General features: G+C 50.4%; 1 protein-coding gene across 6 annotated transcripts in view; it reads left to right on the forward strand.

Annotated features, from left to right (window-relative positions):
- Positions 1-17500, forward strand: part of LOC125038780 (heterogeneous nuclear ribonucleoprotein L-like) — a 190208-nt gene that overhangs the window by 83761 nt on the left and 88947 nt on the right. For all 6 annotated transcript variants that reach the window (XM_047632378.1, XM_047632379.1, XM_047632380.1 and 3 more), the window contains one exon: positions 4059-4108. In XM_047632378.1, coding sequence (XP_047488334.1) covers positions 4059-4108 — 50 coding nt within the window. The remainder of the gene's footprint in view (positions 1-4058; positions 4109-17500) is intronic.

Genomic DNA, 17500 nt, shown 5'->3' on the forward strand with positions numbered 1-17500 from the left:
TTTCCAGCGGGGAGGGGAAGGGGCTGGGGGGTGGATGGCAGCGGTGAGGAGGGGGGAATACGGGGGGTTAGTGGACGGGTGAAGGGATGAGGGAGGGGAAGGGAAAGTGCTAGGAGGGGAGGGTGAAGAGAGGAGGAAGGGGAAGGTGGTGTTTGGGGAAAGGCCCGTAAGGGAGACAGAGGAGGGGAGAGGCGAGGCCACTGGGGAGGCTTATGGGAAGGATATGGAGGGGGCGTTTCCCTCCCCTACTGCAATGGACAAGCAACGCCCCCCTAAAGCTCGCTGGAATTGGCCTCCTCGATAAAGGTGAGGGCAATCCGTAGTAATAACACCGCGGGCAAGTGTCCTCTCGAGCGGCATAACGTGGCCTACATATTACACGGCTTGATTTGATCAGTCGCGGCGACAGCTGATGCGTTACGTGTTGCAAGTAATCAGGAGTGCAATGAGATGTGCTTGTATGTACGTATGATAGTATGTTTGCTTGCATTTTTCGTGTATGTTATGTGTGTGTGTGTATTGGCGTGTATGTATATGCGTCTCTCTGTATGAGCTCGTGTCCGTGTTCGTCAGGTCAGTCCACTTTCTCGCGCCTTGTACAGCCAGGCAGCCAGTCAGGACGGGCGGCATCAAACTTCCGACTGACAGTTCTCACTTTCTTACACTCGCCAGGAATTTTCCAAATGCCAAAGTTCAGGGGGAAAAAAGAGTAAATCACGCACGCACAGCGAAAGAAACCTCTCCCCCCCCCCCCCCACCTTCAACTTGAACCTCCCTAACTACCTCTCCTCCTCTCGAAAGCTGTTGTCGGTCGAGTGTCTTCGTTCCTGAATGACCCAAAGGAGGACGATGACTTAAAGGACTCGGGTTAATGGTAAAAAAGGAGATGAGAGAGAGAGAGAGAGGAAAGAAAAAAACGAAAAGAAATGAATAACTTGACCCGGGGGAAGCACGGGAAGAACGGATGGGAGAGGGGAGGGGAGGGGGGAGACCCTCCCTAACGTGCCTATTTTTATTCCTTGGAAAAAAAAAGGGATTGGGGCGAGACGCTGCGGCCGCGAGGGACCGACCCTTGTTATCGCTCGGGAGGTGAAGGTGAAGGTGAAGGTGAAGGTGAAGGTGGAGATGAAGGTGAGAGACGCATAGGGATAGACAAGAGGAATAGGAATAGAAAGGAAAAGAGAAGGTGGGTAGAGGGGGAGGAAGTAGGAAAGAGAGAGAGAGAAGAGAGGGAGAAAGGGCGAAAGGGCGACCGGAGTGATATAATAGGGATCGTCTCCATACTAAAATGGCGGTATGTGCACGCAACTGTGTGTGTTTGTGTGTGTTTTGAACGAGTGCGCGTGTGGTGAGGTTGGTGTCCGTGTCGTAGGTGTGATGATAATGGGCGATGGTGGTGATAGTGTGCAGGCTCGGCACGGTCCAGCACACAATCCGCCGGGCTCACCACTCAAGTTCGGACAAGTATTAATGATCTTGAGACTCGGGGCTGGGAGGGGAAAAGGGGGGGGGAGAGGGGAAGAGGAGGATGGAGGGAAAAGGAAAAGGATGGAGGGAGAATGGAGAGAGGGGAAGAGAATGGAGGAGAGAGGGTAGAGAAAGGGTTAAGGATAAAGGGAAGAGAGGGGAGAGAAAGGGGAAAAGTATTGGAGGAAAGGAGGATCGAAAGACGAAAGTAGTTTTCGAGAGGAAGGGAGATAAAGCAGGCTTTGGGGGCGCGTAGGAAAGGGGCAGAGAGGGATTTGAAAGGAATTTCGAAGTAGACGAAGGGGGTGAAGTAGGGAAGGGGAAGAGGAGGAGGAGGGAGGTGGCGATAGTGATTTTGAGGGAAGCGCCTCCCAATATCCCTATCCTCTCTACGCCTCTTCCCTTCCCCTCTCCCTTCCTTCCCCCACCTCTCCCCTACCATGGCGTTTCCTTGATAACTTTGCTCATTGTTACCAGTTCCGCTCGATGACTTCCTGCAGTCGGGGCGAAATTTAATAATTGCGTCGAGATGGAGAGCGGCCGAGGCAAATTGCGCCCGACGGACAGCTGATGATGCCTGACGCTCGCACGTTCCGTTGCCGACTCGTGCGGTCCCTTCCTTCGCGAGACCGGTCTTCGTCTTCTTCGTCTTCTTCGTCTTCTTCGTCTTCTTCGTCTTCTTCGTCTTCTTCGTCTTCTTCTTCTTCTTTTTCTTCTTCTTTTTCTTCTTCTTTTTCTTCTTCTTTTTCTTCTTCTTCTTCTTTTTCTTCTTGTTCTTCTTGTTCTTCTTGTTCTTCTTGTTCTTCTTCTTCTTGTTCTTCTTGTTCTTCTTCTTCATCTTCTTCATCTTCTTCATCTTCTTCTTCTTCTTCTTCTTTGTAGAATTTTGATTGGTTCTTTGGGAAGGCCCTGGCATATTGCACCCGACTGACAGCTGGTCACCAGTCTGACGATCGTTCGCTCTTTTACCCCCCCATCGTTCGTGAGGGTGTTTTGCTCGCCCGGTACCTCGTTTTCTCATTGGACTTTTACAGTGTGGTACGTTCGCTGTCCCTTCTCCTTCGCTGGAACCTTCCGTTTCGATCAGGGCTGGGCGATTTGAAAGTTGGGGGGGAGGGGGAATGGGGGCGAAAGGGGGAATGGGGGTTGTCTAGGATGTTACCGGTTGAAGTAGAATGGCTCATGCTATCCCGTCCGTCGTTGCGTAAATAGGTGGAGAGGCCTTGAAGCGGTGGAGCAGCAGCGGGGAGCAGGAGGCTAGCTTCAGCGTGCTAGCTTTTCGAAGGAACTTAGGCATGATGAAGGACTGCGGGCTTTGTGCGTGCGTGCTAGACGGCGGTGGCACTGCGGGAAGCGGTGGCTGGTTGGTTGTGGCACTGTAGAAGGGGGTGCGGGAGGGGCCTGGGCGGCTACCGTTCTTTCCCTTCCTTGCCTGGCCCTCGCTGCTTACCGGGTCGGGTCGCCGTAGCGGTTCGGATGCGGGTTTCGTCGTCGTCGTCCCCCACCCCCCCCTCCTCGTCGCCGTAGCCTTGTTCATGTTGTTCATTTTGTTCCTTGTTCATTTCGTCTCCTCGATCTCCATCTCTCCTTTCCTCTTTTCTCTTTCCTCTTTCCTCTTTCCTCTTTCCTCTTTTCTCTTTCCTCTTTCCTCTTTTCTCTTTCCTCTCTCCTCTCTCCTCCTCCTCCTCCTCCTCCTCCTCCTCCTCCTCCTCCTCCTCCTCCTCCTCCTCCTCCTCCTCCTCCTCCTCCTCCTCCTCCTCCTCCTCCAATCCAGTCGTTTTATCGGCGCACAGGCCGGGAGAAGGTGGAGTGGTGGTAACCATCTCCTCACGGTACTGTGCGAGATGTACGAGTGGCACTCTGGAAGGGTGTTGGCACTGTTACTGGAGTGGGAGTTTAACGGCAATGCTGAAGCTTAGAGGTGGCACAACGGATAGTGCAGGGAGGAAGGTGGCAGTGGCACTCTGAAGCAAAATGATTAGTATCATTTGTTCGTAGCTTTATTGCGTCATGGCACTCGAGGTTAACGGGGAAGAAAATACTTGGAAGACTTAGAAAGAGATCGGAGAGGATTAAATAGGAAATGATAAAGAATGGAGAGGCAGATGGAAAAATATATAAATGTGTATATATAAGAGATGAAGGTAAATGATAGAGGAAAGAAGGAGCTAAGAGGGATTATAAAGAATCGGGGTGAGGGGAATGTAAATATGTAAATGTTGCCGGTAAGTGTTCAGATAAAAATAGTAGGAGGAAGAAGGGCAAAAAAAAGAGGAATACAGAAGAGGGGAAATGGGGAAGACAAGGTGAAAGAGGAGGAAGGGGGAAAGCGAATTAATAGATAACAGTAATGAAGCTTGAAGAATAGCGGTGCATTATGGCGGCTTGCCTTCCAGCTGCTCCCCCCTCCTTCCCTTCCTCCTACCCGGTCCCCCTCTCCCTTTACCCTGTTTTCCCCTTCCCTCCCCTCCCCCCTTCCCTCCCCTCCCCTCCCCCCTTCCCTCCCCTCCCCCCTTCCCCCCCCTCCCTTACCCCTCGGTGCTCTGAGCGAACCGGTTCACTAATGTGGTTTTCTCTCTCTCTCCTTACAGAACGGACCCTATGGCGGTTTCAACGACTATGAGAACCAGCCCAGAAGAAGGTAAGTTTGGATTTTTATATGGGATTTTGGCTGCTGTTTTAAGAGGAGTGGAGAAGAAAGGAATGGAATGGAAAGAAGAAAGGAATGGGATGGAAAGGGAGTGAATGAATTAAACGAGTGAACGAGCGAGCGAGTGTTTTTTTTGTGTGAATATCTCGCCCCTCCTTATCTCTCCTCTCTTCTCTCTCCCCTCTTCTCTCTCTCCTTTTTTTTTTCTATCTCGAACGTAATGAGGTAGCTGTGTATGAACCCCAGCGGTAATGTAGCGAGGCGAATATACACGGACGGTTTTTGTGTGCGCGTGCGTGTGTTTGTGTGTCTGTTTGTCTGTCTGTAGTCATGTAGTCTGGTTATTACAACCAGAAAGCGCAGAAAAGGAAAACCCATCCGGCTCGTTTGTATGTAGGAAGCATTTGAATGTAGGACCTTTTCGCTTGAATTTCCCCTTCCTCCTCTCCCCTCTCCTCCTCTCCCCTTCTCCCCATCCCCCCTACTTCTTGCGTGTCGGTTTGAGCAGTTGTGGGCTTTGGATCTTTTATGGCGGAGGCTTCTGCGTTTTGTTGTGTCGTCGTCATTAGCGTGGCGCTCATTGTCTCTTCCCCCCCCCCCTCTCTCCCTCTCCCTCTCCCTCTCCCTCTCCCTCTCCCTCTCCCTCTCCCTCTCCCTCTCCCTATCCCCCCCCCGCCTTCCCTCCCCCACCCCCTCGTCACGAAGCAAAACAAGAGGAACAGCAACAACAAACCTAACTGCGGGCGCGCATGCAAGGAGATCGAGTTACGCGCGTAAACTTGAAGGTTGGTTTTAAACACCAACGTAAATAGAGGAATCATGAATTCGGGCCAGATGCCAGCGCCGAGTTATGAATGAGTTGTTAAAAACGCCCGAAAGATTTAATTTTGTCCTATCCCCCCTTTCTCCTCCTCTCCCCACTACCCACTACCCACTGCCTACGACCCGCTCCCCCTCCTGCCCTCGCGCCTTCAAAAACTTTGAATGACTAGGCTTTTTTTTTTATGAAGATCGTCATGACACTAGACACACAACAACAACAACAACAACACAGGGTGAGTGAGTGAGTGAGTAAGTGTGTAAAAGAGCGAGTTAAAGAACATCGTTGTGTCGTTACTTGATTCAGTCGCCAGTAGTAGGAACAGCAGACAGTGGTATTCAGAGTTTATAAAAGCTTCATAGATAGATACCTGGATGAATGGGCAGATAAGTTGAACAAATATGATAAGAAAGACGATATTTTAAAAAATCTGCTTTACCAGAAGAGTAGTCAAGAATGAGCATTGCAATAACACAATATATGAGGTGAAAGAGGAGCAGGATGATACGAAGAATGATAAAAAAAAAAAAAAAAAAAGGCGGTTAATGTAGCACGTTTTAAAACCACCTTTTAGATATTTTAGGCGGCACCTGAAAACGTCGCACCAGTGTTCGAAACGTGGCAAGGACTAGTGTTTACTTCTTCGTTAGAGTCGTTTGTTATTACTTAGTGTGATGAATGGCGGTGGTGATCGTCCGTGGCAGAGGCTACAAGATTAAATGTTTTCTTGTTTTATTCGATGTAAATTGGCCTATTTTTTACGAGGGGGGGAGGGGTCTTTCATACAGTGTTGAGTTCCTTGAGAACCACTTGGGTTCCTGCAGGATTGCCCCGATCTTCGTGAGCTGAAGCCAGGCCACGGGCACGCGATGATGATGGCGTGCAGGGCCGGCCGGCGAATAGATCAATCCGTATGTTAAAGTGTCCGGCTGCCAGCACTAAAAGGGCGCCGTTAAGTGCGGCCGTAATATTTACGGGCGCAGGTCGCGGCGCCCTGTTTACGATCGGGGCGGCGTTTCCGGCGGACGTTACCACCCGCCCAGCTCTTATTAGCTTTATCTTGATTTCCTTCTTTCGCTATTTCGCGTTCTCGTGTTTTTTCTCATTCTCCCATTCTCTCCCTCCCTCCCTCCCCCCACTGCTTTTCTCCTCTTTTCTCCTTTCTTCCTCCCTTCCCTCCCTGGTCCCTCTCCTACTCGAATGGGTTGTCTTGTTTTGCTTTTGTTGAACTTAAATGAGTTGTTATTTCTTTTCCTTGCTTCTTGGTTGTCATATGGCACTTTTTGGGCATTTTTTTTTCTTTTGTAAACTCTAGCTTTGAAGTTTTTTTTCGGGAGGCCTCGAGGTGGCTTTTGTCGGCGTGGGATCGCTCTCTATTGTTTCTGATTACTGTTCTTATTCTCTCTATTAGTCCCCCTTTCTCTACGTCTCCCTGTCCCTCTCATTTCTACTCGCTTCCCTACCCCTCCTCCTCCCCCCACCTCTTCTTCCCTCCTTTCCCCACCACCTCCTCTTCTTTCCTCTCCCCCCCTCCTCCTCCTCCTCCTCCTCCTCCTCCTCCTCCTCCTCCTCCTCCTCCTCCTCCTCCTCCTCCTCCTCCTCCTCCTCCTCCTTTCCTCTCCCCTCCTCTTCCTCTCTCCACTCTACCTATCTGTTGAATTCTATACTCCCACCTCCCACCGTCTCTCCTCCACATCAATACCGCGGCAGTGGCTTCATCTAAATTTCAAATATTCGTTCTAATTTGTGTTCCTGGTATGTGATGTTGGGGCACTCCCCTCCTTCCCTCTCCCCACTCCCCTCCTTCCCTCTCCCCACTCCCCTCCTTCCCTCTCCCCACTCCCCTCCTTCCCTCTCCCCACTCCCCTGTTACCAGCCTTTCCCTTCTCGTTCGTTTGTTCATTCTCCCCCGCCTTCCTCTCGCTTCTCTCACTCTTCTCCCATCATTTCCTCCTCACCCCTCTTCGTTGGCTCTATTTCTCTTCAATTTTGATTCCCCCTCTCCTTCCTCTCTCCCTCTCTCCCTCTCCCTCTCCCTCTCCCTCTCCCTCTCCCTCTCCCTCTCCCTCTCCCTCTCTTTGTCATTTCAGTTCACCATTCTTGGATTTGCCTTGTGTACTTGTCCTTTGTAACGCTGACTTTGCTTTCTCCCCTCTCCTCCTCTCCCCCTCCCCATCCCCTCCCATTCCCTCCACTCTTCCCTCTCCCCTTCTCTCCCCTTCTCTCCCCTTCTCTCCCCCACGCTCCTCGCCATTGCCTGATATTCCTTTACCTTTAAACCAGCTTCCATTCTTGGTGCCTTAGATACCTGCCTTTGACTCTCTCTCCCCCTTTAATTCTTCTTCCTTCTCCTCCACCTCCCCTCTTCCGCCGGTCCCCTCTTCCTCTTTCTCTTTCTTTTCGCTCGCTCTCTTTGATATTTTTGTTTTTGTTTTGTTCTCATTATATTATGCTAATTAGGTATCATTTTATGTGAAGAAAATAATCAACTAATTCATGACATGGTGTTTTAAATTTGGCCACCTGCCTTTTCCTTCTCTTTATCTTCTGTCGCTCCTCCCCTCTTCCTCTTTCTACTTTTCTTTATTTACTTTCCTTCTGTCTCGCCTGTCTTCGTCGCTCAGACCCATCCCATTTTCTCTTCTTCCTTCCTCCCTTCCTCTTTTCGTCTCTCCTATTCCCACCTCTCTCCTCCCTCCTATTCCCATCCTCATCGTCCCTCTTGTCTCTTCCCTCCTATCCCCTCTTCTCTCCTCCTTTTCCTCATCCCTCTTCTATCCGTCTTCTCTCCTCCTTTTCCTCATCCCTCTTCTATCCGTCTTCTCTCCTCCTTTTCCTCATCCTTCTTCTATCCGTCTTCTCTCCTCCTTTTCCTCATCCCTCTTCTATCCGTCTTCTCTCCTCCCCCGTCTTCCCTCCTCCCTCCTTCCCCGTCTTCTCTCCTCCTTTTCCTCATCCCTCTTCTATCCGTCTTCTCTCCTCCTTTTCCTCATCCCTCTTCTATCCGTCTTCTCTCCTCCTCCGTCTTCCCTCCTCCCTCCTTCCCCGTCGTCTCTCCTCCCTCCTTCCCCGCTAATTTCTTCGTCTAAGTCTCCATCGTTACGTTGTATGTCATCAGACCTTATGACAGTCCGGTGCTCGTTTTTCGTTGCGATTTGTACCCACCTTCGTTTTTTGTTTTGTTTCTCCCTCTTTCTCCCATTCTCGTTTCCCTCTGTTCTTACTCTTTCTCTCTCTCTCTCCGGTATTTCCCCCGCTCTTTTCCTCTATTCTTTCTCCGTCTCTTGCTTTTTTCATCCTCCCTTTTTCTTTCTCGCTCCCCTTCCCCCTCCATCCTCTCTTCGCTCGACACGGAGCAACCCAGTCGTTCTTTTTCTCCCTTTGTTTTTCTTCAGTTTCTCCTCCTCCTCCCTCTTTCCCTTTCTCTCTTCCTGCGATTACTATTTTCGAATTCAGTTGACCCAATTTTCTCTGTTCCTTTTCCCTCTCTCCTTTTTCCCTTTTTCTTTCGCTCTATCAAGTTTTCATTTTTCCCCAGTTTTTATTTTTTTTTTTCCTCGGTCCCCTTCTCCCTCCCTCCCTCCCTCCCTCTGCCTTTCTCTCGCTTTTTATCTTTCACTCCCCCCCCCCTCCTTCCCCAGGCCCTCTCCCCGGGTACTGCCATAAACATTCTCAGATCGGCTGTTTCCACTCGATAGAGAATCGGTACCGGTTGCCTCCACGAGTGTCACTATAAGGATATGTTCTTTCTGGTTGCTTTTTTTTTTTTTTTTTTTTTTTTTATCGAGTGACAATTAATTTGTTTGAGACCCGATTCCCCCTCTGTTTTATCGTCGTATCACCCGTTTCTAGCCCGCCCGCCAGCATGTGGGTGTTGGTGTGAGCGTGGGTGGATGTGCAGCGTTTATATAAAGGCCTGTGAGTGTGTCTTCTGGGAAATAAGGTTTCGCATATTGGTATTCTTTACCGGTGTGCTGGGAAACTCCCGCCACGCTACACTTCACTACGACACGCCGGCTCACGGCCGCTACACGCCACCACTACACCGCCGCTACATCGCTGCCGCCACCGCCGCCCGTGCAGCAGCAGCAGCAGCAGCAGCAGCAGCAACTCAGCCGGCGAAATGTATTCAAATTGAATAGCTGAACCGAAGCCGTTGAGACACGGACTCTCGGTGTGGAAATATTGCTCTGAGCCCTCCTGTCGATCCCGGCGAGGAGGCCCTTTGTGCGGCGGTGGCAGGGCGAAGCCGGGTGGTGGCAGGACACTGGAAGGACAGCCGAGGAGTTGGAAGGGGGGCAGGATGATTGCGAGGCAGAGAGGACGACGAGAAATGAGGGCGGACGAGACCAGGAGGACCGTGTCTTCACCCTCGTGGGGCGTTGTAGGCGTCGTCGTCAGCGTTTGTCGGGAGGGCTTTCATGACGCGGCGTAACAGGGCCTCCCCTTCACACCCGACCGACGCGGCTGCCGCCCACTGGAGGCGAGGGAAGGGCGGAAGAGCGCGGCGGGAGAGGGAGGCGGTTGGGCTAGGTAGAATAATTGATAATTGATATTAAAAGCTATTCTGCTATATTTTATTTTTCCACTCTCCTGTCGAGCCAATAATGTGTTGGAAGTGTGTACGGCTGCGCACGCCCACGCCTGCACACACACGCACACACACACACTCACTCACTCGCACGCACTAAGGCAACCCGGTTCTGCCCGACGGAGGGGACCGCACGCTGAATCCACGAAATTGTTGGATGAAAGTGTGGGCGTGATTGAATGTGAAGCTTGCTGACTGTCCTCGATGCACGTAGGAGTTGAGAATAGAGTAGGTAGTGGGTGGGTGGGAGTTTGCAGGGCGCGAGCGTGGGCGGATTGGCAGGACAATGTGGGCATTTGCTCTTTGGCACAATTGTCCTGCGTTTGGAGGAGGAGGAGGAGAAGGAGAGGTATTGTTCTGTACTGCTTGGCGTGGGTGTATAAGACGCGTATCTGTAGTTGGTTTTACTGAATGTTTGATATGTTTGCCGGAGTTCGTACACAGTTACGCAAGTTTAAAAAAAAAAAAAAAAAAAAAACGCTCATATAAGAAAACCGTACACAAACTGACCAACACCGTTTTTTTTCTCATTTTTTGAAAATCCACCGCATAAAGCAATGTGAAAAGGTAAAACAGTAAGCTTCCCAAACCGAAAACAAATTACTGTCGCATTTCAGAAGACGAATGAAAGTCTGTGTGCCATTGATTTCACATAATAGTGCCATTGTTGACGGTGCAACAAGAGGTGGTGGCACGCTTGGCACCCGGGGGAGGGGCTGGAAGGGAAGGGGAGGGAAGGGGAGGTGGGGATGAATGGAAGGGAAGGAAGGGGAGATAGGGAGTGGGTGGGTGGGTTGGGGAGGGAAGTGGTAAAGGGAGGAAGGTAGGAGAGCATGAACATAAACGGGATGGGGAATGGGTAGAAGGAATGAGAAATAGGTTAGGAAAGGGAGCGGTCGAGAAGTACGGAAGTCTTCTACCCCTCTTTTTTTCACGAGGGAAGACCGCGCTCGTTCCCGGGCACAGGGCTGGGCACGTAACGGGGTCGTCGCCGATGCCCTTGGTTTAAGCGGCAGGGTGGGTGAAGGTGAAGTGGGGGGGGGGGGGTCAGGAGGTGCCCGCTACACTCGCTGGCCCCGTAATGCTTGTTATTGATCTCGATGGACAGGTCGCCGCTGCTGGTGTTGCCGCTGCTCTTGTCCTTGCCACACCACAGCCCCCTCCTTCCCACCCCCATCCTGGGACGCCGGGCCACGCCACACTCACGGGTACAAATACGTCAATTTTCGGCGAGACCACCGACTCCGCAATCCTAGTTTGGGTGGCGCGTGTTGGCCCGTCTGTCTACCGTCTGTCTACCGTCTGTCTACCGTCTGTCTACCGTCTGTCTACCGTCTGTCTACCGTCTGTCTACCGTCTGTCTACCGTCTGTCTACCGTCTGTCTACCGTCTGTCTACCGTCTGTCTACCGTCTGTCTACCGTCTGTCTACCGTCTGTCTACCGTCTGTCTACCTGCCTAAACTATATAAATAGCAGTCTTAGGGCAGGAAAGAAGAGGATGTTGGTGGGTCTGAGATGGTAGACAGGGGAAGGGATAGAAAAAGGAATAGGGAAGATGGTAGAAAGCGCTCTGGATGAATTATAAGGGAAGGCGTTAGGTAAGCAGGGTAAAAGCTACGGAGTGCTGGTACATTCATCATGATAGTATACAGGGTTTGCAGCAGCGTCAGTGGGCATGCCAGGTTGAGGCTTTTTTTTTTTACATTATAATGCGGCCGTGTTTTGTGAGCTTAGTTTATTGCAGGGGGAGGGAGAGAGGGAGGGAGAGAGGGAGGGAGAGAGGGAGGGAGGGGTGAGGAAGATGGGGGTGATGAGGGAGGGAGGGTAGGGAGTGCTCAAAGGTTGGATGGGGGAAGGGCCTAGGGGAAGGCCGATTATCAGAGCTGGAGACGGGGGGAGGAGGGGGGGTTGAAACGAGTAAAAAAAACGTAGCGGTAGCGAAGGGAGGAGTCCAGGATGGGGGAGGAACGAGACGTCTCACTACCAGGTGGCGGTAGAGACCTGGACAGGGGCGTCAGTCGTCGGTCCTGGCTGTCCCAGCTCCATGGCCGCGACGAAGTTACATTTCCATCGGTCAGATGTATCAGAAGTGGACTTGGGGGTGTAACGGGGTTTCGTTCGAGCGCCGCTTTTGGGGTGCTCGTGAGCCCGGCTCTGCGCCTTCGGGGGGGGGGGGGGGGGGGTAACGGCAGTTGGTGGGCTGTGGTAAGCTGTGTTGGGCGGAGTACAGGGACTTGTGGAGTAGGCGACGGATCCGTGTGGGCGGAGTGGTAATAACTAGTGATTGCGAGGATGAGGTAGTAACTGGAGAACTGATAGGGGGAGGGAGTTTTTTTTTTTTTTTTTCGTTTTTTTTTTTTTTTTTTTTTTTTTTTTTTTTTTTTGGGGGGGGGGGTAGTTTGGGTGTTAAAGAGTTAACCTGCGGTCATGGGCTTTTGTAATGGGCTGAATAAGGTGGCGTTGCTTGCGTTGTGGCCGCGTCGAGTTACGACTGAAGCGGTAGTTTGTGGTGAAGCCAAGAAGCCTCCCTGGGCTGTGTATGGGGGGGGGGGTCAAGAAAGAGGAGGGATAGAGGAGTCGAGAAGAGAAATAGAAGGAAAGGAGGGGAGGGCGGGGATGAGGAGGGGGAAAGGGGGGAGATCGTTCACTTACCAAGAGATCAGGGCTACAAAAAAAAAACACTAGCCCTGCGGACCCCCACCCCCCTTACCCTCCTCTCCCCTTACCATCTTAATTATCACCCCATTCCTCGTCCCACTTATTTTTTCATACGTTCTGTCTCTCCTCCTTTTTTATTTTCTTCCCTCTCTCCACTCCCCATTCCCGGTCACGTCTCCCGAGGTTGACCGGCACGCCTGAGACGTTCTGCACTGGCGACGTCAGCAGGAGGAAGGAATGAGTAAGAATGAGGATGGAGGAGGGAGGAGGGAGGAAATGGGAATTAGGGAGGAAGAATGATGATGGAAAGGAGGAAGGAAGAATGATGATGGAAAGGAGGAAGGAAGAAGGAATTAGGGGAGGAATAATGGGAGGGAAGAAGAAAGAACGAACTTGCATTGCCTCGCCACCAGTTCATCCTCTCGTTAAACCTTCCCATCTACCTATCCACCCTATCCACCTTTCCTATCCAAGCTTTTCTTCCATCCCACCTCCCCCCCATTCCCTCCCCCGCGGCGCTCCCACGCACGCGCACTCTATCAGATCTTACGGTGTAGGTCATGTGGAGCAACTCGTTTTTTTTTTTTGAGAAGGCAGAGCGGCGAACCGGGCTTGATCTGGGGCGGAGCGTGGGCCGTAACGGGACATCTGAGGGCCTTTTTCGTCTCTTTTTAGTTTATTATTATTATTTTTTTTTTTTTTTTTTTTTTTTTTTTTTTGATTGTCGTTGACGGGTCTTCTTTTTTTTGTAGTTTATCATTTGTTTGTTTTTGTAACGTGTAACGGGAGATGCTGATTTTATTTCCGGGGTAAATACTGGTTGTAGGGATTCTGAGCGTTAAACAAACACTATTTTTTTTATTTTTTATTATTTCCTTTGTCTCAATCGGATTTACGTTGGCTCTGTAGTGTTTTTGTGAATTTTGTTACATGCAAATGGCTCCACATGTGCTCAGCTCAGTCTATCAGTAGGCCCTAGTGCCCGATCCTGATTTCCCCATTCCTTGAAGTGGCCGTAAAATATGGTTTTCCTTTTAATACATTTGATATCGATATTGTATAATTGTTATTGATGTTATGATTATCAAATTGTTATCAAAATCTTGGTAACATTTTAGACAATGAAAATATACAAAAGGCACTTCCCGAAAATCAAGGAAAAGGGAAAACAGGTGAGAAAGGTAGGACTAATAACGGAATCCTTGGTGACTAAGCACTTGTAGAGCCATCTATGTGTAAATACAATAAATAAAACTTGTATAGCAGTGGGCATGGCATGGATTCTTGTCATCCATGCCCATAGGGTTAATATGGATTAAACTGTAAATATTTCCTTTGGTTGATTTTGAGGAAATGACGAGGGAGAGAAGCGGTTCTATCACTGTTCTCAGTTGATTTTTCATCAGGCATTAAATTGTCTTTGTTTTATTATTTGTGTGTATTATTACTCGAGTCGGGAATGGATGGATTCTCCGAAATATGTTTCATCTTTTGATAAATATATATTTTACTCCTCCCTGAAAGGCTTGAAAAGGATCACTAGACTGCAGAACTGATTAGATGGAGCTGTTTATAGGGTAAGCCAATCAGCTGCTTCAGTGCGCAAGGAAGAGGTTTGGAGAAGGGGAGAGGGAGAGGGGGAGGGGCAGGGGGAGGGGAGGGGAGGGGAGGGGAGGGGAGGGGAGGGGAGAGGTGGTGGTAAGAGGGGAGGGAAGGAAGGAGGGAGGAAGGGAGGGTAAAAGAGGAAGGGAGAGTTGATGGGAGGAGAGGAGGCAGGGAGGGAAGATGGTGGAAGAGGAGGGGGTAAGTGAAGAGAAGATGTAAGAAGAGGAGGAGGGAGGCAGGCAGGCAGGAAGGCAAGAGGAGGTTGGAAAGAAAGAAAGAGAGAGAAAAGGAAAAGAAAGAGCGTAAAGGGAACACATTCAGATTGTGCGTACAAGATAATGCGTGTGCTCGTCTGATGTACGGTATCTCGTGCACTCTACTTGATTGAAAGACGCAACCCTTCCCCCTTCCCCCCCCCCCTCCCCATCCCACCGCCACACTGTCTTTACTTTCTGGTTAAGTTTTTTTATGTTGATAGTTTTTTTTTTTCTTTTTTTTTATCGTATTACCGTTTTTTCTTCTCACCTGTTTTCCCTTTTTTGCCCCCTTTTCGTCTTTGTCACTTTCTCCTTCTCTTCCTGTTTCTTAACTTTTATTTCTTTTGTTTCCTTCTCCCTTTCTTTTGTTGGTTCTCACTATTTAGCCAACTTTTTTTTTTTTCAGTCTGTTCGCATCTTCTCTTTGTCTCTGTTCTCCCCTCTACTCATTATTTTATCTGGCATTCTCTCTCTCTCTCTCTCTCTCTCTCTCTCTCTCTCTCTCTCTCTCTCTCTCTCTCTCTCTCTCTCTCTCTCTCTCTCTCTCTCTCTCTCTCTCTCTCCCCCTCCCTCTCTCTCTCTCTCTCTCTCTCTCTCTCTCTCTCTCTCTCTCTCTCTCTCTCTCTCTCTCTCTCTCTCTCTCTCTCTCTCTCTCTCTCTCTCTCTCTCTCTCTCTCCTCTCCTCTCTCTCTCTCTCTCTCTCTCTCTCTCTCTCTCTCTCTCTCTCTCTCTCTCTCTCTCTCTCTCTCTCTCTCTCTCTCTCTCTCTCTCCCTCCCCCTCCCCCTCCCTCCCTCTCTCCCCCTTTCACCCTTTCCCTTTTACTGTCATTTTATTTGCCTTTCTCCCTTCGCTTTGTCTGCAGCTGTTTTGATCTCGGTCTTTCTCGCTTTTATTTTACCCTCGCGCATTCGCTTTGTCTTTCCTTTGGCCTCCCCACTTTTCTGTTCTGTTTTCTCCTTTTCTCTCCTTCCGTCTCATCATCATCTCTTCTCTTCTCTTTGTATGCTGCTATTTCCTCTTTTCGAATTTTCTTCACCTTCATGACTCCCTCTCTCTCTCTCTCTCTCTCTCTCTCTCTCTCTCTCTCTCTCTCTCTCTCTCTCTCTCTCTCTCTCTCTCTCTCTCTCTCTCTCTCTCTCCCCCTCTCTCTCTCTCTCTCCCTCTCCCTCTCCCTCTCCCTCTCCCTTTCCCCTTCCCTTTCCCCTTCCCTTTCCCCTTCCCCTTCCCCTGTCCACCCTTTCCTCCCCCCCTCACCCTCCCTACTCTAAACCCATCTAAACTCCTTCCCTCTCCCTACCACCCCTTCCTTGCCCCTCTCACCCTGCCCTTCATGCCACTAGGTTGCCACGTGGCCATTTTTTTTTCTTCTCCCAAGGTAATAGTTGCAGGTGTTCGTTGTTTGTTTTTTGAAAGAGGAAATAAAGAAGAAAAAAAAAGTGAAGTGTAATACAGAACTATTTTTTTCCCGTTAATGGAGGCAGAGGTTTTCATGAGCATGATCTTCCGAGTCGCCGGTTCGTGTGGTCTCTTGTTGTTTTCCTCTTCTCCCGTTCTCTTTACCTTCTTTCTCTTTCCTTGTGTTTTTCTCTTTTTTTCCCCTCTTCCTCTTCCGTATCTTCTCCTCCTTCCCCCTTCCTCTTCCGTATCTTCTCCTCCTTCCCCCTTCCTCCTCTCTCCTATTCTTCTTTATTCCCTCTTCCCCCCCTCCTCTCCACACCCTACCCTCCTCCTCTTTCCTTACCTCCCTTCCCTCTCTCTCCCCCTTTCTCCTCCTCCTTCCTTACCACCCTTCCCGTTCCCCTCTTCTGCTCCTCCTCCCTCACCTCCCTTACCCCCCTCCCCCCCTCCTCCCCTCCTCCCCTCCTCCCCACCTCAATCGTCTACTCGCCCACAAGTGTAATTTGTGATCTCGTCGGACACCGTAAATGTTCCGATCGCAACACTAAAACACGACATTGTTCTCGCCTCTGTTGGCGGAGGTCGTGGCTGCCGTGGCGCTGTTAGCCAGAGAGGGGAGGGAGGAGGGAGGAGGGAGGAGGGAGGAGGGAGGAGGGAGGAGGGAGGGAGAATGGGGAATGGGGAATGGGGAATGAAGTTGGATTCCACTTGGTTTGTATATGTATAGTGTGTGTAAACGTGTATGCGCCATGTATATGTACGTTATGATTATTCTTTTGACGAACACCTGTTTATGAACAGGTGTCCTGTTGGTACATGGTCTCGTAAAGTCTGACTTCCTGTGGTAGATGTATTCTGATGAAGTTTAAGGCCATTTTTTATTAGGTTTTGTTTATTTTGTTCATGTTTTGGTCAATTAAGTTGACATTATTATCGATGAGGTGGATATTTTGTTGTTATTATGTTTGTTGAATTATATATTTATTGTAAATGATTTTGGTTTTATGAAGTTTTAATGTATGCTTGTATGGGTTATGGAAGCAAGATTGTCTCTCGATATCAGATAATATCGGCGTATCTTGAAAGGCCTTGTTATCTTAACTGATCGTAACGAGGCAAGTTAAGAGAAGCCAAACGATAGCTTATCTTCATTGTTCGGAGATTGCGCTCGAGTGCTTTTGGGGTTTGTGCGTTCGTTGGTTTGGTAATTAGCCGTCTCTTCTGATTGGGGGATGGGAGAGGGAGGGGGGGGGGAGAGAGAGGGGGATGGGAGAGGGAGAGGAGAGAGGGAAAAAAGGGGGGGAGGGAGAGGGGAAAGAGGGGGGGATTAGAAAAAAAAAAGAGAAGAAATGAGCGAGTGATGAGTGTGATGACACAACTCCAGTTAGGCCGTCCGGTCCCGCGGCGAATCGTGCTGGGAGGCGAACGTGTTTTGGAAAATATGCTCTGGTTCTTTTTCGTAACACGTTTGTGCTACGCAGTTCGTTATAGAGCCATTCCTTTCGGCCTTTTCGGGATTCGCGCCCTTGTTGCTTTCGTTTTTTTTTTTTTTTTCCGCTCTTAATTGTAGACTGATTAGTGGGCGGCGTTTGAGTACATCACCTCCCTCTCTTGTTTCCTGTTCCCCCTCCATATTTCCCCCCTCCCTCCGGCTAACTCCATTCTACCCCCTCCCTCTACTCCACCCTGGCCCCCTACTCCACCCTGGCCCCCCTACTCCACCCTGGCCCCCCTACTCCACCCTGGCCCCCCTACTCCACCCTGGCCCCCCAACCCCTCTACTCCACCCTGGCCCCCCTCCTCCTCTACTCCACCCTGGCCCCCCTCCTCCTCTACTCCACCCTGGCCCCCCTCCTCCTCTACTCCACCCTGGCCCCCCTCCTCCTCTACTCCACCCTGGCCCCCCCTCCTCCTCTACTCCACCCTGGCCCCCCCTCCTCCTCTACTCCACCCAGGCCCCCCCTCCTCCTCTACTCCACCCTGCCCCCCCCCCCCCAACTCCACCTTGTCCCCACCCTCTCCCTCCTACCCTAGTCCACCCCACACACACCC

Source organism: Penaeus chinensis, chromosome 25 (assembly GCF_019202785.1).
Source record: "Penaeus chinensis breed Huanghai No. 1 chromosome 25, ASM1920278v2, whole genome shotgun sequence".
NCBI lineage: Eukaryota > Metazoa > Arthropoda > Malacostraca > Decapoda > Penaeidae > Penaeus > Penaeus chinensis.